A 19,485-nucleotide genomic window follows, 5' to 3' on the forward strand; every position below is an offset into this window, starting at 1 on the left:
GGCCAGTGTTGTACAGTTATTCTCTTTCTTTCGTTTTTCTTCTTTTCTTTTTTGAAATAGGGTCTTCCTAAATATAGCCAGGATGGCCTTGAACTCACAATCCTCCTGGTCCAGACTCCTGAGTACTATTATTACAGGTGTGCATTATCACATTCAGCTTGTTCTTTTCTTTTGGTTTTTCGAGACAGGGTTTCTCTTTGTCCTGGAACTCACTCTGTAGAGAAGGCTGGCTTCAAACTAAGTGATCTGCCTGCCTCTGCCTCCTGAGTGCTGGGATTAAAAGCCTGAGCCACCACTACTTGGCAGTGAAGATGTTCTTATTCTTTGTATTAATAGATTTGCTGTTCTTGAAGAAGCTGATTATTTGTGTCGTTGACTATTAAATAAGGTTCCTAAGGAACTCAGATTTCATGTGTCTCAGGCAGCTTCTGGAGAATACAGACCATGATGTGATTTGAGATGCAGGCTTCATGAAGATTGACTGGAGAGTGTCCCTGAGGAGCAGTACCCTTAAGAGAGTGAGAAGGAAATTGAGTTATGGTCCATCTGTAAGAACACCCACTGATCTCATAGAAAATATCAAGAGTTGTCCTGATAGGAGCAAGCCATCCCCCCTCCATTGACTGGCGTTAGTCTGGCCTGGGCGGGGTGAAGGCAGGAAGAAGGGTGTGATATCAGCCCAGCAGCTAGCTAGTAGGCTGAAGGAATTGAATTTCCCAGGTAGAGTTTTAGCCACCAGGGACATGAGTGTGTGAGGGATGGGGATCTGGATGGAGTCTCACACCATCCAGAGAACTACTCCTGTCTAGTTTATGTGTCCTGCGCTTTCTACTCTGCTTTTAACTTCAGCAGCAACGCAATATTAGTGCCATAGTCAAGAGTCTTTAAAGGCCAAACATACTTATTTCTCTTTTTGGGGGGGCTCATTTTAATTTAAAAACAAATTGAAACATGGAATTGATGAATTTAAGCTAAAAATAGCACAGTAAGCCATACTAGAGAAGTTCTCTCCAGAAAAATTCCCTGTCTTTCAGTGGCTGATAGTTTTTGACCTAACCAGAAAAGCCAGGGCAGGAAAGACCAGTGATTAAAATCTGTGAAATGCAGTCGTGTTGATTAATTTGAGCAAACTTTTTTTTCTTCTCAGTGTTGTATAATAATTCACCAGGGATTAGGTGTAATCATTTTTAGAAAACCAATGCAAATGCATTTTTGGTAGTACCATCTATGTGTTTGGAAAAACATCATAACAGATGCTGTTTAATCTGCCTAAGCAACTACAAACAGATGGAGCAGACATGGCTGCCAGAGGGAAATTTCACTGACCTTATATTTCACAGACTGGAATGAAGATTAGCCGATCAAAACACCAAGGCAGAATTACTTTTCTGTTTATGGTAGAAGTGCTCAAGGCCCTTCAAGATGCTGGAGAACAGGGATTAGCAGCATATCCCTCCTGTCTAGGGCCAGATAGCAGGTATTACAGGCCATATCATCTCCATTGCATTTACATAGCATTGCTTGCTTTGTTTGTTTGTTTCTCTGTGTTGTTTTGGTGCCTGTCCTAGACCTTGCTCTGTAGACCAGGCTGGCCTCGAACTCACAGAGATCCGCCTGGCTCTGGGATTAAAGGCATGCGGCCACCACCGCCTGGCCCCACAGCATTGCTTTTAAGCACAGAAGCCATAAATAATACTCAAATGAGTAGACATGCTGCATTCCAATGAAAAATTTCAACAACGTGTTATAAGACAGATGTAGCTGGAGAACCACAGCCTGTTGATCTCTGTTCCAGAGCCTAGGTCAGATTGTCTGAGCTTCAGTACTGAATTAGATACTCTTTAAGTGTTGAGCAAAATCCTGAGTATTTCCATACCTGTAAAAATAGGGATTAAAGAGCATGCATGTCTTAGGTAACGATAACTACAAGAACTAGTGAGATCATTCCTGCACAGTGTTTGGCCCTTTGGAGATGCTTGAGAGCTAGGTGTTGCTTTGTTACTGTATGTGGAGAGAGAACTGGGTGTAATTGAAGGCTGAACAGTGCTAGAGAAATGTTAGAGAAGTGCAGCTCAGATTACTTTTGGCTGTGTAGTTAGTTGTGCAAGTACAGTTCGTTTTGTCTTGATTTTGTCTGAGGCCCTAAGAGTTGGGGTCAGAAGGCTCACATTGCCGGGGAGGGGAGCTGGACCCCTGCGTGGGCCTTGTCCCAGAGTCCAGTAGTCCTCTGCTTTTGTATAACATCTATATTATATCCTTCATGTTATTATTATTTTTTCTTCTCTTTTTCTTTTCTTGCAAGTATAGGTGATGGCTGTGTAACTGAGCTACTGGGTAAATGTGGGAAATTATGTATATCATTTATAGTTCCCCCAAACCATCCATCCATAATGCTAGCTCTTTTTCATAAATCAGCAGAGTGGAGAGGACATCGAGGACCTAAAGAATCACAAATAGGAGAAGCCTGATGAATGTGAAGTTAAATATACATTAATTAAATTGTAAATGATACCCCTAGGCCTATCTTCTGGGGGAGTCCACCCAGAACCAGGCTATGCCCCCTCTCACACACACCATTCTGGCATTCCCAGACTTAGCTATGGATACACAGTTTAAGCAGTGGCTTTGCTTAAGCACCAGCATTCCCTAGCAAGTTCCCCCCAGAACCAAGGCCACCTGTTCCCCTAGAACAAAAGCCACCTGTACCCTCTTCAAACTTCCTAAACCTAGCTCTGGTCACACAGCTTCTTCACTGACCCAGCCTGAGGCAGTCTAGAATCCCGTATCAGACACACAACCAAGGAAAGAAGTTACAATGTCTAGACCATGTCATAAAAACACAAACAAGGGCTGGAGAAATGGCTCAGAGGTTAAGAGCACTGTTTGCTCTTCCAAAGGTCCTGAGTTCAATTCCCAGCAACCATATGGTGGCTCACAGCCGTCTGTAATGAGATCTGGTGCCCTCTTCTGGCCTGCAGAGATATGTGCAGACAGAACACTGTATACATAATAAATAAATAAATCTTTAAAAAACAAAACAAAACAAAACAAAAACCCACAAACAATATGAAAGGCTATGATAGTATGCCACCCCATCCCACTAGTCCTATTCAAAGGTTCTTGGATGAGAATTACCTATGAATCTCAGGACACAGAATGTAAGAGAATAATAATAAACTTCATCAAGGGAGTTTAAGGAAGACAAAAGAAACAGCTCAATGAACTTAAGGGGTTTATAAAAATGCCTCAGTAATGTACAAGACAAATAGTCAGCTGAATGAAATGAAGGCAAGTGGGATTTTAAAAGTGGATTAAAGAGAGAGAATTATTGAGGACAGCTCAAGATGAAATGAAGATGGAATTGAAAAACTCAATAGGCCAGTTAGAAAACTCTGGGAAAGCTGTAGTGTTTTAAATGAGAATGTCCCCCATAGGCTTGGGTGTTTGAACATTTGGTGCCCAGATGGTGGCGCTGTTTGAGGATGGTTCGGAAGTGTGGACTTGTTGCAGGAAGCATGTCTCTGGAATTAGGCTTTGAGAGTTCCAACTTCCAGTTGGTATTCTCTGATTCTTGCTTGTGATTTAAGGTGTGAGGTATCAGCTTCCTGTGCCTGCCACCATGCCCACTTCTTGTTGCTATGTCCTCTTTCCACCACCGTGGACTCAGATCCCTCTAGGACCATAAGCTCAAATAAACTTTTCCTTCTATAAGTTGCCCTGGTTGTGGTGTTATCACAACATCAGAAAAGTAGCTAATATCAAAGCCTTATATCTGGAAGGGATCAAGGAGAAGCTGGATATCAGAACTTGAAAATAAAGTAGAGGATTTGGACCATTCAAACAAAGAATATGGAGAAAACACACACACACACACACACACACACACACACACACACACACACGAAACATGTAGGATTATGGCAGACTTTAAAAAGCAAAGTATTCTAATTATAAGCATAGATGAAGGGGAAGAATTCCAGGTTACTGAGTTAGACTTGATCTTCAACAAGATCCTAGAAGAAAACTTCCCCAAGTGATCAACATGTTCAGCAGTGTGGCAGGATACAAAATAAAACTTGAGAGAAAACCAGACACAAAACCCGTAATAAACATGTAGAAAAAGGTATCAGTGAAGCTCTCCTGTTCCCAATAGCATCTAAAACAAATATACAAAAACCTATATGTAAAAATAAACCTAATCCAGGAGATGAAGGACCTCTACAATGAAAACTTCAAATATCTGTAGAAAGAGATTGAGGCAACCACTAGAAGATAGGAAGACACCCCATGCTTATGGATTGATAGAATTAATATTGTGATAATGACCAACATACGAAATGTGATTTATAAATTCAACGCAATTCCAACCAAAATTTCCAGGACATTTTTCATGGAAATAGAAATAATTCTAATATTCATACGGTGCCATCAAAGACCCCAGATAGCCAAAGCAATCCTGAGTAAAAAGAACAGTGCTGGAGGAATTAACATAGCAGATTTCAAGCTATACTATAAAACCATAGTAATAAAAACAGTGTGGTACTGGCATAAAAACAGACCTGTAGATCAATGGAATAGCCTAGAAGAACCAAGCATAACTGAATGTAGTTATAGCCATCTGGTATATGATGAAGATGCCAAAATTATGAGCTGGAGAAAAGGCAGCATCTTCAACAAATGGTGCTGGGGAAACTGAATATCCACATATAGAAGATTAAATTAGTCCCATGTCTATCACCCTGCACAAAAAAATCAGCTCTAAGGGACTGGAGAGATGGCTCAGAGGTTAAGAGCACTGGCTGCTCTTCCAGAGGTCCTGAGTTCAATTCCCAGCACCCACATGGTGGCTCACAACCATCTGTAATGAGATCTGGTGCCCTCTTCTGGCCTGCACTCATACATGCTGTATACATAATAAAAGACCTCAATGTGAAATCTGAATCACTGAAACTACTAGAAGAAAACATAGGCTGTCCCCTACAAGATACAAGTATAGAAAGAAACTTTCTAAATAGAACTCCTATGGCTGAGCCCAGAATTTGACAAATGGGACTGACCTCATAAAACTAAAGAGCTTGAAATAATCAGTTGAGTGAAGAGGAATCCCACAGAATGGGAAAGAATCTTTGCTAACTATACATCTAATAGAGGGTTAATATCGAGAATATAGAAAGAAGTAACAGAGTCTATAAAACAAATAACCCCATGGGAAAAAATGGGCTATTGGTCTGAACAGAGAGTTCTCAAAAGAAAAGAAATAGCTAAGAAGTGTCTTTAAGTGTCCAATGTCCTTAGCTATCACAGAAATACAACCAAGAACTACAATGATATTTCATCTTACCCCAGTCAGAATGGTTAAGATCAGGAAAACAACTGTGAATGCTGGTGGGGATGCATGGAAAAGGGGAACCTTCCTTCACTGTTGGTGGGATTGCAGAGTGGTGTAGCCATTATAGTGAGGACAATTCTCAAAGAGCTAAAAGTAGACCTGCCATGCCACTCAGCTATACCTATCCTCAGGGACCCTTTCTTATTTGTGGACTCCAGCTCTGAGTATTTCGATGTGAGTATATAATGTGGAGTAACTGAAGAAAGCTCGGTAATAAAGAGGGTCGGTGGGGTGAAGGGAAGAAGCAACTGTGGAGAGGGAATAGTAGTGACTCACGTTCCGTGAAGGCAGAAATGGCAGAATTGGCAGCAGGGATATAAATCCAAATGAAGAGGGAGGGCAATGCAGAAGGAGGGGGACCAAGAGGGGATAAATAACACTAAGGATGTTTGAAAGAGCTGTGTAGAAACATACTATTTTATGTTTACTTAACAATACACATTGTGGGGGCTGGAGAGATGGCTCAGAGGTTAAGAGCACTGAATGCTCTTCTAGAGGTCCTGAGTTCAATTCCCAGCACCCACATAGTGGCTCACAACCATCTGCAATGAGATCTGGCACCCTCTTCTGTATACATAATAAATAAATCTTTTAAAAAAATACACATTGTGTGTGTGTGTGTGTGTGTGCGCGCGCGCGTGCGCGCGCATTCATGTGCAAGCACTAATGAATGAATGAAATTAGTTCCCTTGAGATGATAATGTTTTCCCTTAGAGCCATAAACTATTGCACTAGCCCCCTGTGCCAGGCATGGGAAACAAAACTTCCCTTTGACTCACTGAGCAGGGTGTCTAAGAGGCTCCCCAAAACAATGTAGGCTATCTTCCATGCTCATTGCTGCCTTCCAGAACTTGAAGGCAAGACTATTGTTGAAGACACCACACACTTTGGATACAACATTTGGAGGAATTGAGTTGGCAGTGACCTGAAAGCCTCTTCCTCCCCGGGGATGGCCTCATTGAGTGCTGGAAAGTGCTTTGCAAGTTGCCACAGGGAAAATAAATAAATAAATAAATAAATAAATAAATAAATAAATAAATAAAAAAAAATCACTAGCCCTACCAGGCTATAAAAACCACAACAATGACCAGTGTGGCAAGAAACCTCCAAGGGTGCAGTAGTGGCATTTCTGTTTTGGGAGTGACCCACAGCTGTCTAATTGGACAGTGCTCTCAATAGGAGGGAAGTCATGCCTGGCACTGTAAACCTAGCTAAGTACCTGTAAGTGCCGAGGTCATGGGCCTTAAAGCAGAGAGCACCAAGTGCAGTCAGTCCCCTAAACCAGTATAATCTTTAACAACATTCCTAATTCTCATCCTCACACCCACAGGTAGATGTAGTTCTCACCCCTCATCAAGGAAGCTACTTTTTAAAGCAAAAAAGACCTTTACAGAAATTCACAACTGGTCAAAATGCAGAAAACAACTATGGTGCCCAGCCCCAGTTCTACACAGCCTGGCACCCGAGGCTCGGAGAACATCAAGGAGGAGGGGGAGGAAAGATGGTAAGAGCCAGAGGACCAGGACATCTGTTGAGAGATTGCGTTTTCTATATTCGACAAGGAAGCTGTACCCATGAATTCACAACAATATGATTACCTGAACAAGACCAGAATAATGACAGTACTAGTTGATATGCCAATGTAGATGGGGGAAATTCCACATGGTTCCACCCTTAGATGAAGAGATACAGGCGGTCATTGTGTCATGGATTTGAGAGGGGGGCACAGGAAGAATTGGAGGAAGGAGAAGGAGAACCGGAAATGATGTAAATACATACAGTACTTATGCATAACATTCTGAAAAATTTTAAAAAGAAATATAAAATTTAAGTGAAAATAGTCACTTACATAGTCACTTTTAATCCCAGCACTCGGGAGGCAGAGGCAGGGGGATCTCTCTGAGTTCGAGGCCAGCCTGGTCTACAAAGCAAGTTCTAGGACAGCCAAGACTATTAGACAGAGAAACCCTGTCTTTTTTTTTTGTTTTTGTTTTTTGAGCTGAGGATCGAACCCAGGGCCTTGGGCTTGCTAGGCAAGGGCTCTACCACTGAGCTGAATCCCCAACCCGAGAAACTCTGTCTTAAGAAACCAAAATCATAAATAAGTAAAAATAGTCACGGGATTAGTAGCTACAGTGCTGGGTAGGTCACAGAGATTAGGAAAATTTCTTACAGTGCACTGAGCCCCTCCCTAAACTTCTTACCCGCAATGAGAGCAACTCTAGAGAGACCACTGAGAAAACTTGGCCTCCATCCACGGAACCTGTGGCAAAGCTGGTCCCAGATCGTGTTGATGATTCCAGAAGGCAGATCAGTTATTTAAAAGTGATCTGAGGAGAAGTGGTTATATTTCAAACAGTCTGATTTAGAATTTGTTGGGGCAAAAGATGTATGAATATTTATCATGGATCTTTTGGAAACCTGAAGTGTGTGACCTCGTTGTAACAATACTGTTTTTGTAAATAGAAATCGAGAACTTTTAGTTACCTGACAATGACTAGCAAATTACAGAATTTTTGCAAAGTTCTGGGACTAAACTAAACCCTCATGTGGACTAGAAAGGTCAGCCAGGAGGGAATGAGGTTGCTTTGGGAGTACACCCTGTGATCCGTGCCACACAACTCATCTTAAATTTATAATTTTAAAGCACTTTGTGTCTCTAGAGAAGAAGATGCAATATCTCAAGTAATTCCAAACTCAGACATCTTTTAGAATTTTAATTTGTCCGTCTTAAGCTGTGTAGTCTATGCTTTTTGTCTCAGTCTTGGGGTGAAGAATCAGATACATACAGACCCCTTTCAGGGTCTTTTGCATGAGTGATTTGATAGCATTCTTAAGAGCTAAGCTGGGTTCTGGGTGCACAGGGGCATGTTTCATGCAACTCCAAATGCACAGCCACACTAGAGTCATGAGAGGCCATGGGCAGAACCCGTCAGGACCGGACCAGCCATGCTGTGCTTTTTGTTCTTTTCTCTTGCAGTCTCTGTGCCGATGTCCTCAGCCTATGCCGGGCCATGCAGCTTCTGTCAGCCCTGTAGTGTTACTCTAAGTTTGCTCTGCAGACCTACAGGATTGGAGTCCCCTGGCAGCTTGTTAAAAATACAGACTCCCAGGCCTCAGTATTTCTCCATCAGACTCTCAAAGGAGGGGCTCTGATGGATGTCTTAGTTTTGTCTCCTGTTGTTGTAATAAAATACCCTTACAGAGACAGTTTGAGAAAGAAAGGGTTCTAGGTTACAGTTCATCACTGTGGGGAAGTCAAAGCGGCTGGAGCTTGAAGCAGTAAGTCACATGATGTCCACACTGAAGAGCAGAGAGCAGTGAATGAATGCATGCATGCATGCTAGCACTCAGCTTGTCCTCTCCACACTTACACAACCCAGAATCCTCTGCCCAGAGTTGGCGCCACTTTGAGGGGGTGGGTTGTCCTACCTCCGAATATATATATATATATATTAAAGACCATCTCTCCCAGACCTACTCTGAAGGTTTTTGTTTACAGATACAGACCTGATTTGAACCAAAAGCAATTACAAATATATGATAGAATTCATTGTCAAGTGTGAGTGCTTAAATCAGAAAAAACTAGGCAGCCTCATAGGGTCTGAACTGCTGAATTCTTCTTAACTTTTTTTCAGTCTTTATGTGCCCCTGTTTAATATTCCAAGGCCACACACAGGGGCTTTAATTCATTGAGGTTAGCCTTGAGCCAACCTGGGAGCTGTATCAAATTATTAATAGGTCACCTGTAGATACTGTGAAGCACCTTAGTGTGATTCTGTATTGAAACACCACCAATCATCAGTACATCACAGTGAGGTGTTACCTGTTAAGTGACTATCATAAGAACAACATGTTTTCAGGAGCTGGAGGGGATGGCTTGTAGATTAAGATTCTGTGTTGCTCTTCCAGAGGACCTCCATAGGTTCCCAGCACCCAATCAGGTGGCTCACAATCACCTATAACTCCTATGCCAGGGGGTATTATATCTTCTTCTGGCTTCCACAGGCACTAAATTCACATGCACAAATCTATATGTACATAGAGCAATAATAATTATTAATAATAATTATCTGTGTTTTAAAAGATGTTGTCAAGGATGTAGGCAGATCACAGCCCTGTATTGTTTTGAGGTGTGCAAAGTAATAGAGTAACTATGGCAAACTATGGAACAAGTGATTCTCAAACAATGAAAACAGAATCATCAGATAACTCCATGATCCTACTTCTGGTTATTTATTCAAGAGAATTGATTGAAGGTCTTGAGGAGATATCTGCACTCCCATATTTAATACACATCTCTTAAAATGGATACGATATAGAGATAACCTAATGTCAGTCACCCTAAGAATGAATAAAAATATGGCACATAGATACAGTGGACTATTATCAGGTTAAAGAGAAGAAATCCATGTGGTGTATCCACCATGGATGTATGTTGGGGATATTATGCTAACTGTAGTAATGTAGTCACAGAAAGGTAAGTACTGCCAATTCCATTTAGTCATGAAGTTCCTGAAAGATTGAAATCCAGATTCAAAGAATGAAACAGTGGCTAGCAGAGCCCAGAGAAGCTAGACACAGAGAGTAGAGACCTTCTGTCCAATGGTATTCCTACATTTAGCAACACTGCATTGTGCACTTTATTGAAGTCTGAGAGAGGTCATCCCATGTTCAGTCTCTTCCCCAGAACGTGCACCCACCCTTACACACACACACTGAAGACTGTGTCTTAAGAAGTTGTTACCCAGAAAGTGCTAATCAATTGGAATGGCCTTAAAAATAGCACAAGACCTCATAGAGAGCAGAAACTTCTAAATGCTCACCACCTATTCCAAGGGAATATAGTAGTGTTCTAGTTTGCTTCAACAAAACACAGACCAAAAGCAACTTGGGGAAAGTGGGCTTATAGGTTACAGTCTATCATCAAGAGAAGCCAGGGCAGGGGCTCTAGGCAAGAACAGAGGCAGAGGGACAGAGGGATGCTGTTTTCTAGCTTGCTTTCCTAGCTTGCTCAGCTTGCTTTCTTATGCAGTCCATGACCACCTGCCCAGGGATGTGCCCTCCTGCATCAGTTAGCAGTCAGGAAAATCCCCCTCAGACATACCCACAGAGCAGTGTGACGGAGGCAGTTCCTTAAATGAGATTCCCTTTTCTCCCATATGTCTGGGCTTGTACCAAGTTGACAAAAACACCCAACATTGGTGTCCTTACCAGAGAACAGGAGAAATGGCCTCCATGCTTGAGTGAGGTGGCCTGAGGGTAGGGAGACACACACACACACACACACACACACACACACACACACACACACAGTGGAGTCTGATTTGACCATTTACACTTCTGATCTCGTTAGCCTTGTGGTAGAGATGCACAGCTCACGGCACTACTGTCATCCTTTAGCTGTGTGCCTTTTGCTAGTTTGGAGTCAGGAGCTGTGGCTCACTGTATTATCGCCAGTTCATCCTTTAGCTGTGTGGCCAGGTTAAGGCCCAGGCTGTTCTTTTAGTTCATTTTAGCTCAGCAGTAACAGGCGGTTTAAGGATTCCTTGATGAAATGTTAGTGTGTGGAAGTACTAAACGGCCTCTTGGGACTCTTCCATCCCTCCCAGTGGTCCCTAGACAAGGTCAAGTGAATAGCGTGAAAAGGACTATATCCCTCTAATTCCAGCACCAAAAAAGAGCTTCTAGCACCACCTGCTGTCTGAAAATAAAACGTCCTTCTGTTAGGTCACGGCTCATGTTTTATGGTGATTAGGACAGCGAGTATCATAAACCAAGGACTGTGAACCGCACAGTGACTCAGGGAAATAAAGCCGACTACCGGGTGGGGTGATGGTTTCATGGTTATAGTGGTGGCCATCACAGCTCTGAACTGCATGAAATTTGCTGGTGTAATAGCCAGAAAGTAAGCGATATAGTGATAATGATGCTAGGTAATTACTGTTTATGTGATATGTCCTCCTCCAAGCACTCTATGTGGACTTCCTTCTAAAACACAACCGTGATTTTCTATGAGTTGTATCATATACTCTGGGCAGATGCAAACAATTGCGACGCAGAAAAACAATAGGCAGGATCGTATGCTGAGTAATAGGACTAGCAGTTGAGCACAGCGGTTAGATTCACCGAGCCAAGAGCCCTCACCCCGTGAGCCACGCCTCTCGTGTTTTCAGAAGACACACTGGCAGCCTCACTCATTTTCCTGTCACACCTGGCTGTATTCAGGAATATATTTTATTTATACAAGTAATATGCAGTAATCATAGCCGACACTTCCATCCTGTTGTGTGCCCAGCACTCTTATAAATGCTTTGCTTATGTGAAATCATTGTTGCCTCTGCAAGCCCGTGGAGTAATTAATTTCAATGCTCAGTTTACAGGTAGGGAAATAGTTAAGTGAGTAGCCAAGAGCATACAACAAGGGGATAATGGAAGCTGTGTAATGGACCCAGATAGTCTGGATGCAAAATCTGCTATACTCTAATGCTTAGAAAATTTGATTCTAAAATAATACAATTATGTTTAGACAGAATACAATTTACAGAGATCTGCATGGCAGAGCTAAGATCAATAATAAAAAAAATACCTGTTCAGGTTGGATGAAAGCTTAGGAAAAAGGCATGTACACACACACACACACACACACACACACACAAATACATTTTAAACAACAAAAACCCAAATAAAGATCCCGATTTTCCATCGAGTGTCTTCTTGAGCAGTCTTGGTTGTTGTGGATTGGATAGAGGGAGGTGGAGTGCATGGATTCTTGTTCTTCAGAGTGGCTGCGGAATTATGCTGTAATCGTGTGTGTGTGTGTGTGTGTGTGTGTGTGTGTGTGTGTGTGTGTGTGAGAGAGAGAGAGAGAGAGAGAGAGCGCACGACTTTAAGAGAGTTTTAAGCAACGTTCGCCTCCCAAGTGTTTCTACAATTTGTAACGCTGAAGAGCATTAGTAATAATGAGAACCGAACAAAAGACAGCTGCTTATTACTCATAAGAGGAGACTTCCCAATTTAATCAAATAAAAATTCAATTCACTCCATTATTGCAGGAGCTAGCAGTGATAGTTAATGCCACCTAGTGGTTAGAATAAGCTGTGGTTCCTTAGTCTGCAAACTACAGAAACTGTCCTCAGTAAGTCTAATTCAGAGGAAGAAGAAAGTGTGCTTGGAGTCTGGCATCTGCATGGTTGCCTGATAGCCGGTTCTGCTGAGTGACCCAGCCTCTGCTTTCAACTTGTTTTGCAGGTGACCCCAGCTCCCTGTCCCTAATCTCTTCCCCAGCAGCTGCTGTAATACCTCCTGGGTTGTATGGGGGCTGCACAGATCTTCCGGGACTATTTTGAGTTGAAGAAGGCCAGCTGATTCCTCACACAGGGCGGGGTGGGAGCAGGCTGATGTGAGAAGATGCCAGTTTTGAAAATCTGTTTACATTTCCCCTGTTCATTTCTGTTGACCTGGGAGTGACTTTGTGAGTCCTCCCTTTCTTACCCTCTTCTTCACATCCTCCAGTTTGTGCACAAGGTCTCCACAATCAAATGCCAGCTCGTCTCCACTTTCTTCAGTGGGAACTCCCCTGCACGCACTGGTCTTTCTGAATTCTGCACACACACCATCAGACCTTTAAAACTTGCTTCTTTTCCTGGTGTCGTTAGTCCTCATTCAGTGTTCCCTCACTGCAGTCTCAAGTCTTTTCTGTCTCTTCTAGAATTCAGACAAACCACAAACCATCCATACTTGACTTACACTCTCCTGGCCGGCACAGCATCAAAGAGTATCTGCGTTGCTTGGAAATCTTTCATGCATGTACCTGCCATTTTACTTATTCATTCATTCCTTGGTTCTTTGCCTTGCCTGGGACATAAGTACTATTTAGTCTTCAACTGCCTGCCACCCACTAAACTAAGCCAAATATAGAGTGTTCTCAGCTCCATTCACTTCCTTTCCTGAGGTCTGCCACCACCAAGGGCACTGAACTGTCTGCCCACTTTTGCCTGTGTGTGTGTGAACTCACTGTAAGTGACTTTTGTAACATTCTTTTGTTTTCTAGCAAATTACTTTTTGTTTTCTGTTACAAGAGGACTGAGTTCATCTTTGATACCTTCCAAAATTGTTTTCGTGATGTGGCTTATTTGAACTTGTGTCCTTGTCTGGAGTTATGTTTACCTTACTTAAAGAGAGAAAGAACACGCCTGACCGTTTTATCAAGCACTGCATCTTTCTAGATATGCTACTTATAATTTTACATACACCTAAATTTTACATATTTAGAACCTAAAAGTCTGGTGAACAGAATGTAGACATTTCTGGATTAGGACAGTTGAGGTCAGAAATGTTTAACAAATTGTGTGGCTTTAGATAGCAAGTCAGCATTTGGACCCTGGCCTATCACTCCCAAGCCCGTGTTCCTTTCAGGACACTACCTCTGCTTTAGTCTGGATCTTCCCTTCGTGTGTGCTGTAATGACACTTTGCATTCCTACTTTCCCTCCAAAGAGATTCTGCTCTCAAGAGTGCAGAGGGGTTCTTTCCCCATCATTTCTGTTGATTTAGTAAGTTTAGGACCCTAACAAAAGTAACTTTAAGGAAGGAAAGGTTTATTTGGCTTACAATTCCAGGTTTACAGTACATGGTTGTGAGAATGTCAGTGCATGAACTTGAAGCATCTAATTATATTTACAGTCAGGAGTAGAGAGAAAAGGAATACATACATGGTTACTTGTACTCAGTCTCTTTTCTATATTATATACTCCAGGATCCAAACATAGGGAATAGTGCTATCCACCTCAGTTAATGTAGTTAAGACAATTCCTCACGTACATGCCCACAATCCAATGTGTTCTAGATAGTTCTTCACAGAGACTCTCTTCCCAGGTGATTGAGATTGTGTCATTTAAAACTAACTGTTCACCTGGCCTGGCATTCTATTTCCTACACCATTTTCTGATCCATGTTTAATCAGATGTATTCATAACTCATCTGAACAATATAGAAGCAGAGCAGGGTCCTCATTGGTCATTTTGTATTCTTCCATCGATTTACTGGATCTTAAGACCATTTTCTAAGGCAGATGTGCCCTGAGCCCTGTGGATAAATTTTACATGCATATTGAACCTCTTACACTCTGTTGGGAATGTTGTAGGTGGAGTTTTCCTGTCTCAACATCGCTCCCAAAAAACCACTCAGAAACTGAATATTAATTGTAAATGCTTGGCCACTAGCTCAGGCTTGTTACTAGCTAATTCTTACATTTAAATTAACCCATATTTCTTATCTACACTCTGACAAGTTGCTTAGTGCTTTTTCTCAGTATGACATGTTCATCTTGCTTCTCCCTGCGTTTGCTGGCAACTCCAGACTCCACCCTTCTCCTTTCCAGCATTCTGTTTGGCTTGCCTAAGAGCCTCCTGTGCAGGGTTGGTCAGTTCTTTATTAAGCAGTGAGAGTAATACATATTCATAGTGTACAGAAGGGTTATTCCACAGTAGAACGTAAATGATCTCAGTGACCAGAGCGACTTGGGAGCACTTAGTTTAACTAACTGCAGACAATATACACATTTGGTGAAAATCTGAATTCATGTGTGTGTGTTTCCTGCCACAGGGATTCCGAGCGAGCCCTCGGCACATCAGGAGACGAGTTGCTGCTGCTGCTGCAGCTGCCCGGCTAGAAGAAGTGAAGCCCGTGGTAGAGGCTCACCACCAGAGTGAACAGGAGTCATCCGTGAAGAAGCGAAGAATCAGGAAAAACAGCCGAGTGCAGCCAGAATTTTATCAGTCTGTTCAAAGTGCTTCCACCAGGAGGCCGGTAAGTAGAGAGCTGTCTTCTGTAAGAGTGTTGAATACACACGCAAATGGCGAAGTCACTCTCTCAAATAATTAGGCTGTCCTGTTGTTACCCTCATGGAGTGACTGTGTGTTCACCTGAAGGAAGAGATAGGGTTTCCAAGAAGGTGCTGGAGAGAGCCTTGCCAGAGGCAAGAATAGGTCAGTGTCACACAGACCTGATCTTAAACCTAGGGGATTCCTGGTACCCATGAATCCGTGGTCCAGAGTTAGCAGACTGAGGTGTGTTAATGACATTAGAGCAACAGTAGAGCCGAGATCATCAGGATAGGAGAAGCACTGAAGGGGAGGTGGAGCTGGACAGCTTCCCAGTAAAGCCTGCTCAGGGTAACTCTGGAAGACCTTCTAACTATGGCCTTTCAGCTGTAGGAAGGCAGGCGCTCTGTCTCCCTAACTGTGGTGGTCTGAATGAGAACGGCCCCCATAGGGTCATGTATCTGAATGCTTGGTTTGCAGTTTGTGGAACTGTTTGGGAAGGATTGGGAGGTGTGGCCTTGCTGGAGCAGGTGCGTCACTGGGTATGAGCTTTGAGGTTTCAGAAACCTAAGCCATTCCCATTTAGCTCTCTCTGTGCCTGACGGGGGTTGTCTCTGGATGTGGGTTCTCAGCTGGCACTTCAGTGTAGTTCCTGCATGCTTGCCTTCTGCCGTGCTCCCTGCAGTGATCATACACTCTAACCCTGTGGAACTATGAGCCCCAAATTAGATGCTTTCTCTTTTATAAGTTTTCTTGGTCATGATGTTCTGTCACTATTTAAATATATAAAAGTAACTAAGACACTAACCAAGTGTCTTGTATGTCTGTGGACGTCAGTACTGCCTTCCCTGGGGTGCCGGGGCTCAGCTGGGGACTGATCTCCTCCTCATTTTCTGAGCATGTTGTTCTAGGTGCTCCAATGGTTTTTGTCTTGTTGGGTTCTGACACATGGATTTTTTTCTGACCAACACTGTGATAATTAAGGATTCGCACCTTGGGAAATGCTATTTCAAAAGTAAAAATGTTTCCTAACTGCAATAAATGTATACTGTTTTAGGATTAAAAGGTATGTTCTCGTGGTTCAGCCTTACATTCTGTTGAGCCTGTTAATGCCATTTCCTGTGCTGACAACCTAAGGGAACTGTCCAGATTTGACTTGATAATGCCTCTGCAGACCATGAAAACACAGATGCCGTTCCATAGGGGTCACTGGGTGGCAGGCACATGTGGAAATCGGCTTAGTGACAGGCTGGCAGAAGGGTCCTGTTTATAATGAGTCATTTGCAGCAGAAGCATGAAGTGCACTGCTTAATGACAGGGATGTGTTCCTGGTGCCTACAACATACAGAAGGATTGTTAGGTGGGGACGATGTATTTATTAAGAAGAGACAAAGAGTACAGAGAACCATTTGGGTGTGTGTGGATCTACATAAGAGAGACATGTAAAAAAAGAAACTGGGGAGGTAGGCCGGGGCCATAACAGTCCCAGACAACCACTGGTTTAAATTCGATTTACTGTGCTTCACAGAGAGTGAATGCAATGATCTTAGGAAGATTAAACATGTGCAGTGTGGGCAGCAGGTTGGGCCAGATCAGTGACTACCACGGAGTCTAGGTGAATAATAGGGGACCTGAGGCTGGCCTTTACTTGGCTCTTTTCTGAAGGAGCATTGGAAGGGAGGGAGACTGGAGGGGGACGAGTGGATACTGGAGGCTACCCACAGCCTGGTGTGTGTTCTTGGGAGCAGGTGATGCATGCTTCCCCATCTGATTACATCTCTAATAAGTTGTCTAGGAGAACCAGAAATTGTCAGGCATCAGTGGGGAGACTGTTGGCTCCCTGTTTCATACCATTTCTGTGCAAACTTTGAAACAGTCGGCCACTGGTAACATTTCCCTGTTTTTATGTCATCTGTAGACTGAATGGTTCATGTCCTCTAATGGGTTTAGTCAGCTGCAGTCAGCAGTGCTTGCTACAGCCACCCTGTTCACCACGGGCCCAAACCTGTTCTTCTCCTCATGTCTACGTTTGGAGAAAGTCGGTGCTGCTACATATCGCTGCAAAACCAATCTAGCTGTGGCATGGAGACGGGATGGGATTGCATCGGGTTGATTACATAGTGAGATCCCATCAGCTGAGGTTGCCTAGTGACCCAGGATTATCTGGGTGGCTTTAGGTGAGGCACTCCAGGCCTTTCTAGTAGCAGTTTTAATAAGACCTGTGAATAAGGAAGATGGGTAAAGTAACTTCAGTTACCGGAAAATGTGACCGTGATGAGGCTGTGTAGCTCAGTGGTCAGGTGCTTGCCTGACTTGCACATGGCTACGGGTGTGATCTCCAGCATGCAAGGAGGAGGCAAGGAAGCCATGACTGTGCCATTCCTGCCGGCTTGTAGTAGGGCTGCCTTCCTGATGACCTGTCATGTGGAATGCCTTGCCCTTCGTAGATGGCCTTTGACTGCTGTAACAGACTGGCTTATTCTGAATTCATAATTTATACTTAAGTGTGCCTATAAGATGTATAATGGGGATCACTAATAGAAACTTAATTAATAATACATGGACTTCTTAGGCCACTCCTTTGGGAAATTAGATGTCTCTAAAGCTGAGCAGACAGCCGGTTTATCCTGATTTTCTCTCCGTAGATGTGTCTTGAGATTTATTGTCTGTCTTAGGGTCTGCCATTGGCATGTTTAGAGATCTTGAACCGCGCTGGAGCAGGAAAGACAATTAGATCTAGCTTCTCCCTTGTGTTTTAATATTTTTGACAGCACAAAACACCTTTTGATTTCTAAATGCTAGAGTCCTCAAGCCCTGCACGAGTCCCCTTTTTCGCTGCTGTGAACCACGTGCCCAATAGAATCGAAGGGAAGGCTGTATTTTGTTTCCGGGTTTCAGAAGCCTGCGCTCTGTTGCTGGGAGAGGCATAGCAGAGCAGCCCAGTGGTTGACGTGGGAGCACAGCTCAGGCAGGAAGGAGAGTGTCAGCTGGAGCCAGGGCAGGCAGCACCTTCAAAGGCTAGTCCCCAGTGAACCACCTCCTCCAGCCAGGCCCTGCCTCCCACACTTCACAGCCTTCAGACAGAGCCATAGGCAAGGCACTGCACGTCCAACATAGGATTCTGTAGAGGACGTTCCAGATTCAAATCAGAGCGTTTTTCATTGTTGTAATGCCAAGGGAGACCAGGATCCTTCCATGTTTGCCTCCTGGTTCCTGGTTGTGTTTCCCTGAGCTCTTCCATGCTTTTCTTCTCACTTAATTTTCCCAGCAGTCCCTGGGCAAGTGATCAGTTTCCAGAGGAGGAAGCTTGCCAAGCTCATGCACCTTGTAGAAAGCAGGACTGACATTTAAATCCAGGTCCTCTGGACTTGAGAGTGTGAGGGAAAAAATGAGAAATTCGGCATGTTCACATTTCTAATCAACCCCCTGAATATTTTAACCACACTGAGTTTCACTGTTTCTATGGCACAACAACAGATACATATATACAAAATCTTTGGGTTTTAAACAATTATATCAGTCAGCCAGGCATTGGTGGTGCACGCCTTTAATCCCAGCACTCAGGAGGCAGAGGCAAGTGGTTCTCTGTGAGTGTGAAGCCAGCCTGGTTTACAGAGTTGAGTTCCAGGACAGCCAGGGCTACACAGAGAAACCCTGTCTCTAAGATAGATAGATAGATAGATAGATAGATAGATAGATAGATAGATAGATAGATAGACAGACAAACAATTTCATCAGTCAAAATCTGTTGTTAAATGATGCTAAAAGTAATTACTAATCCCAAAACCTCACTTTTGCTGTGCATCTTATTGACCTGCTCTTTCTGTGGCAGGGAACTCAGGAAATGGAAACCTTGGTTCTGGTGTCTGTTCACACAGATCTGTTAATAATGACAGCTCTCTGTCATAGGGATGTAAACGGTCTAGGATTAAATAAAAATCTATTCCACAGAGTCTAGTTCTTTTTCAATATTGCAACAGGAGTGCCTCCATTTCTGGCTTAGAATTAGACCTCTCCGCACTTAGCTGCTGATGCTCCCGCTTCACCCTCCAGGCCATAGCTTGCTTCCCCCACTGGCAGGACTATCAGCTAGGGGCCCCCACTTGTCTTCTTACTTCTGAGCTCTCACCACAAGCCAGAGACTGCTTTACTGAGTGCGAGCATTTTGATTCAGAGCTTGGTTAATACAGAGAAGAAACAGGCAGGCTTAGACCCAAGAGGAATAGAAAATGTTAAGTTTGCAATGACTACAGGATCCCCTAATGAATGTCTG

The 19,485-nt window shown here is 43.3% G+C and overlaps 1 protein-coding gene across 9 annotated transcripts in view; it reads left to right on the forward strand.

Moving 5' to 3' along the window:
- Dst (dystonin) overlaps positions 1 to 19,485 on the forward strand; it is a 419,328-nt gene that overhangs the window by 43,706 nt on the left and 356,137 nt on the right. For all 9 annotated transcript variants that reach the window (XM_036168011.1, XM_036168013.1, XM_036168012.1 and 6 more), the window contains exon 3: positions 14,995 to 15,198. In XM_036168011.1, the coding sequence (XP_036023904.1) occupies positions 14,995 to 15,198 (204 nt within the window). The remainder of the gene's footprint in view (positions 1 to 14,994; positions 15,199 to 19,485) is intronic.

Source organism: Onychomys torridus, chromosome 18 (genome assembly GCF_903995425.1).
Source record: "Onychomys torridus chromosome 18, mOncTor1.1, whole genome shotgun sequence".
Classification (NCBI taxonomy): Eukaryota; Metazoa; Chordata; class Mammalia; order Rodentia; family Cricetidae; genus Onychomys; species Onychomys torridus.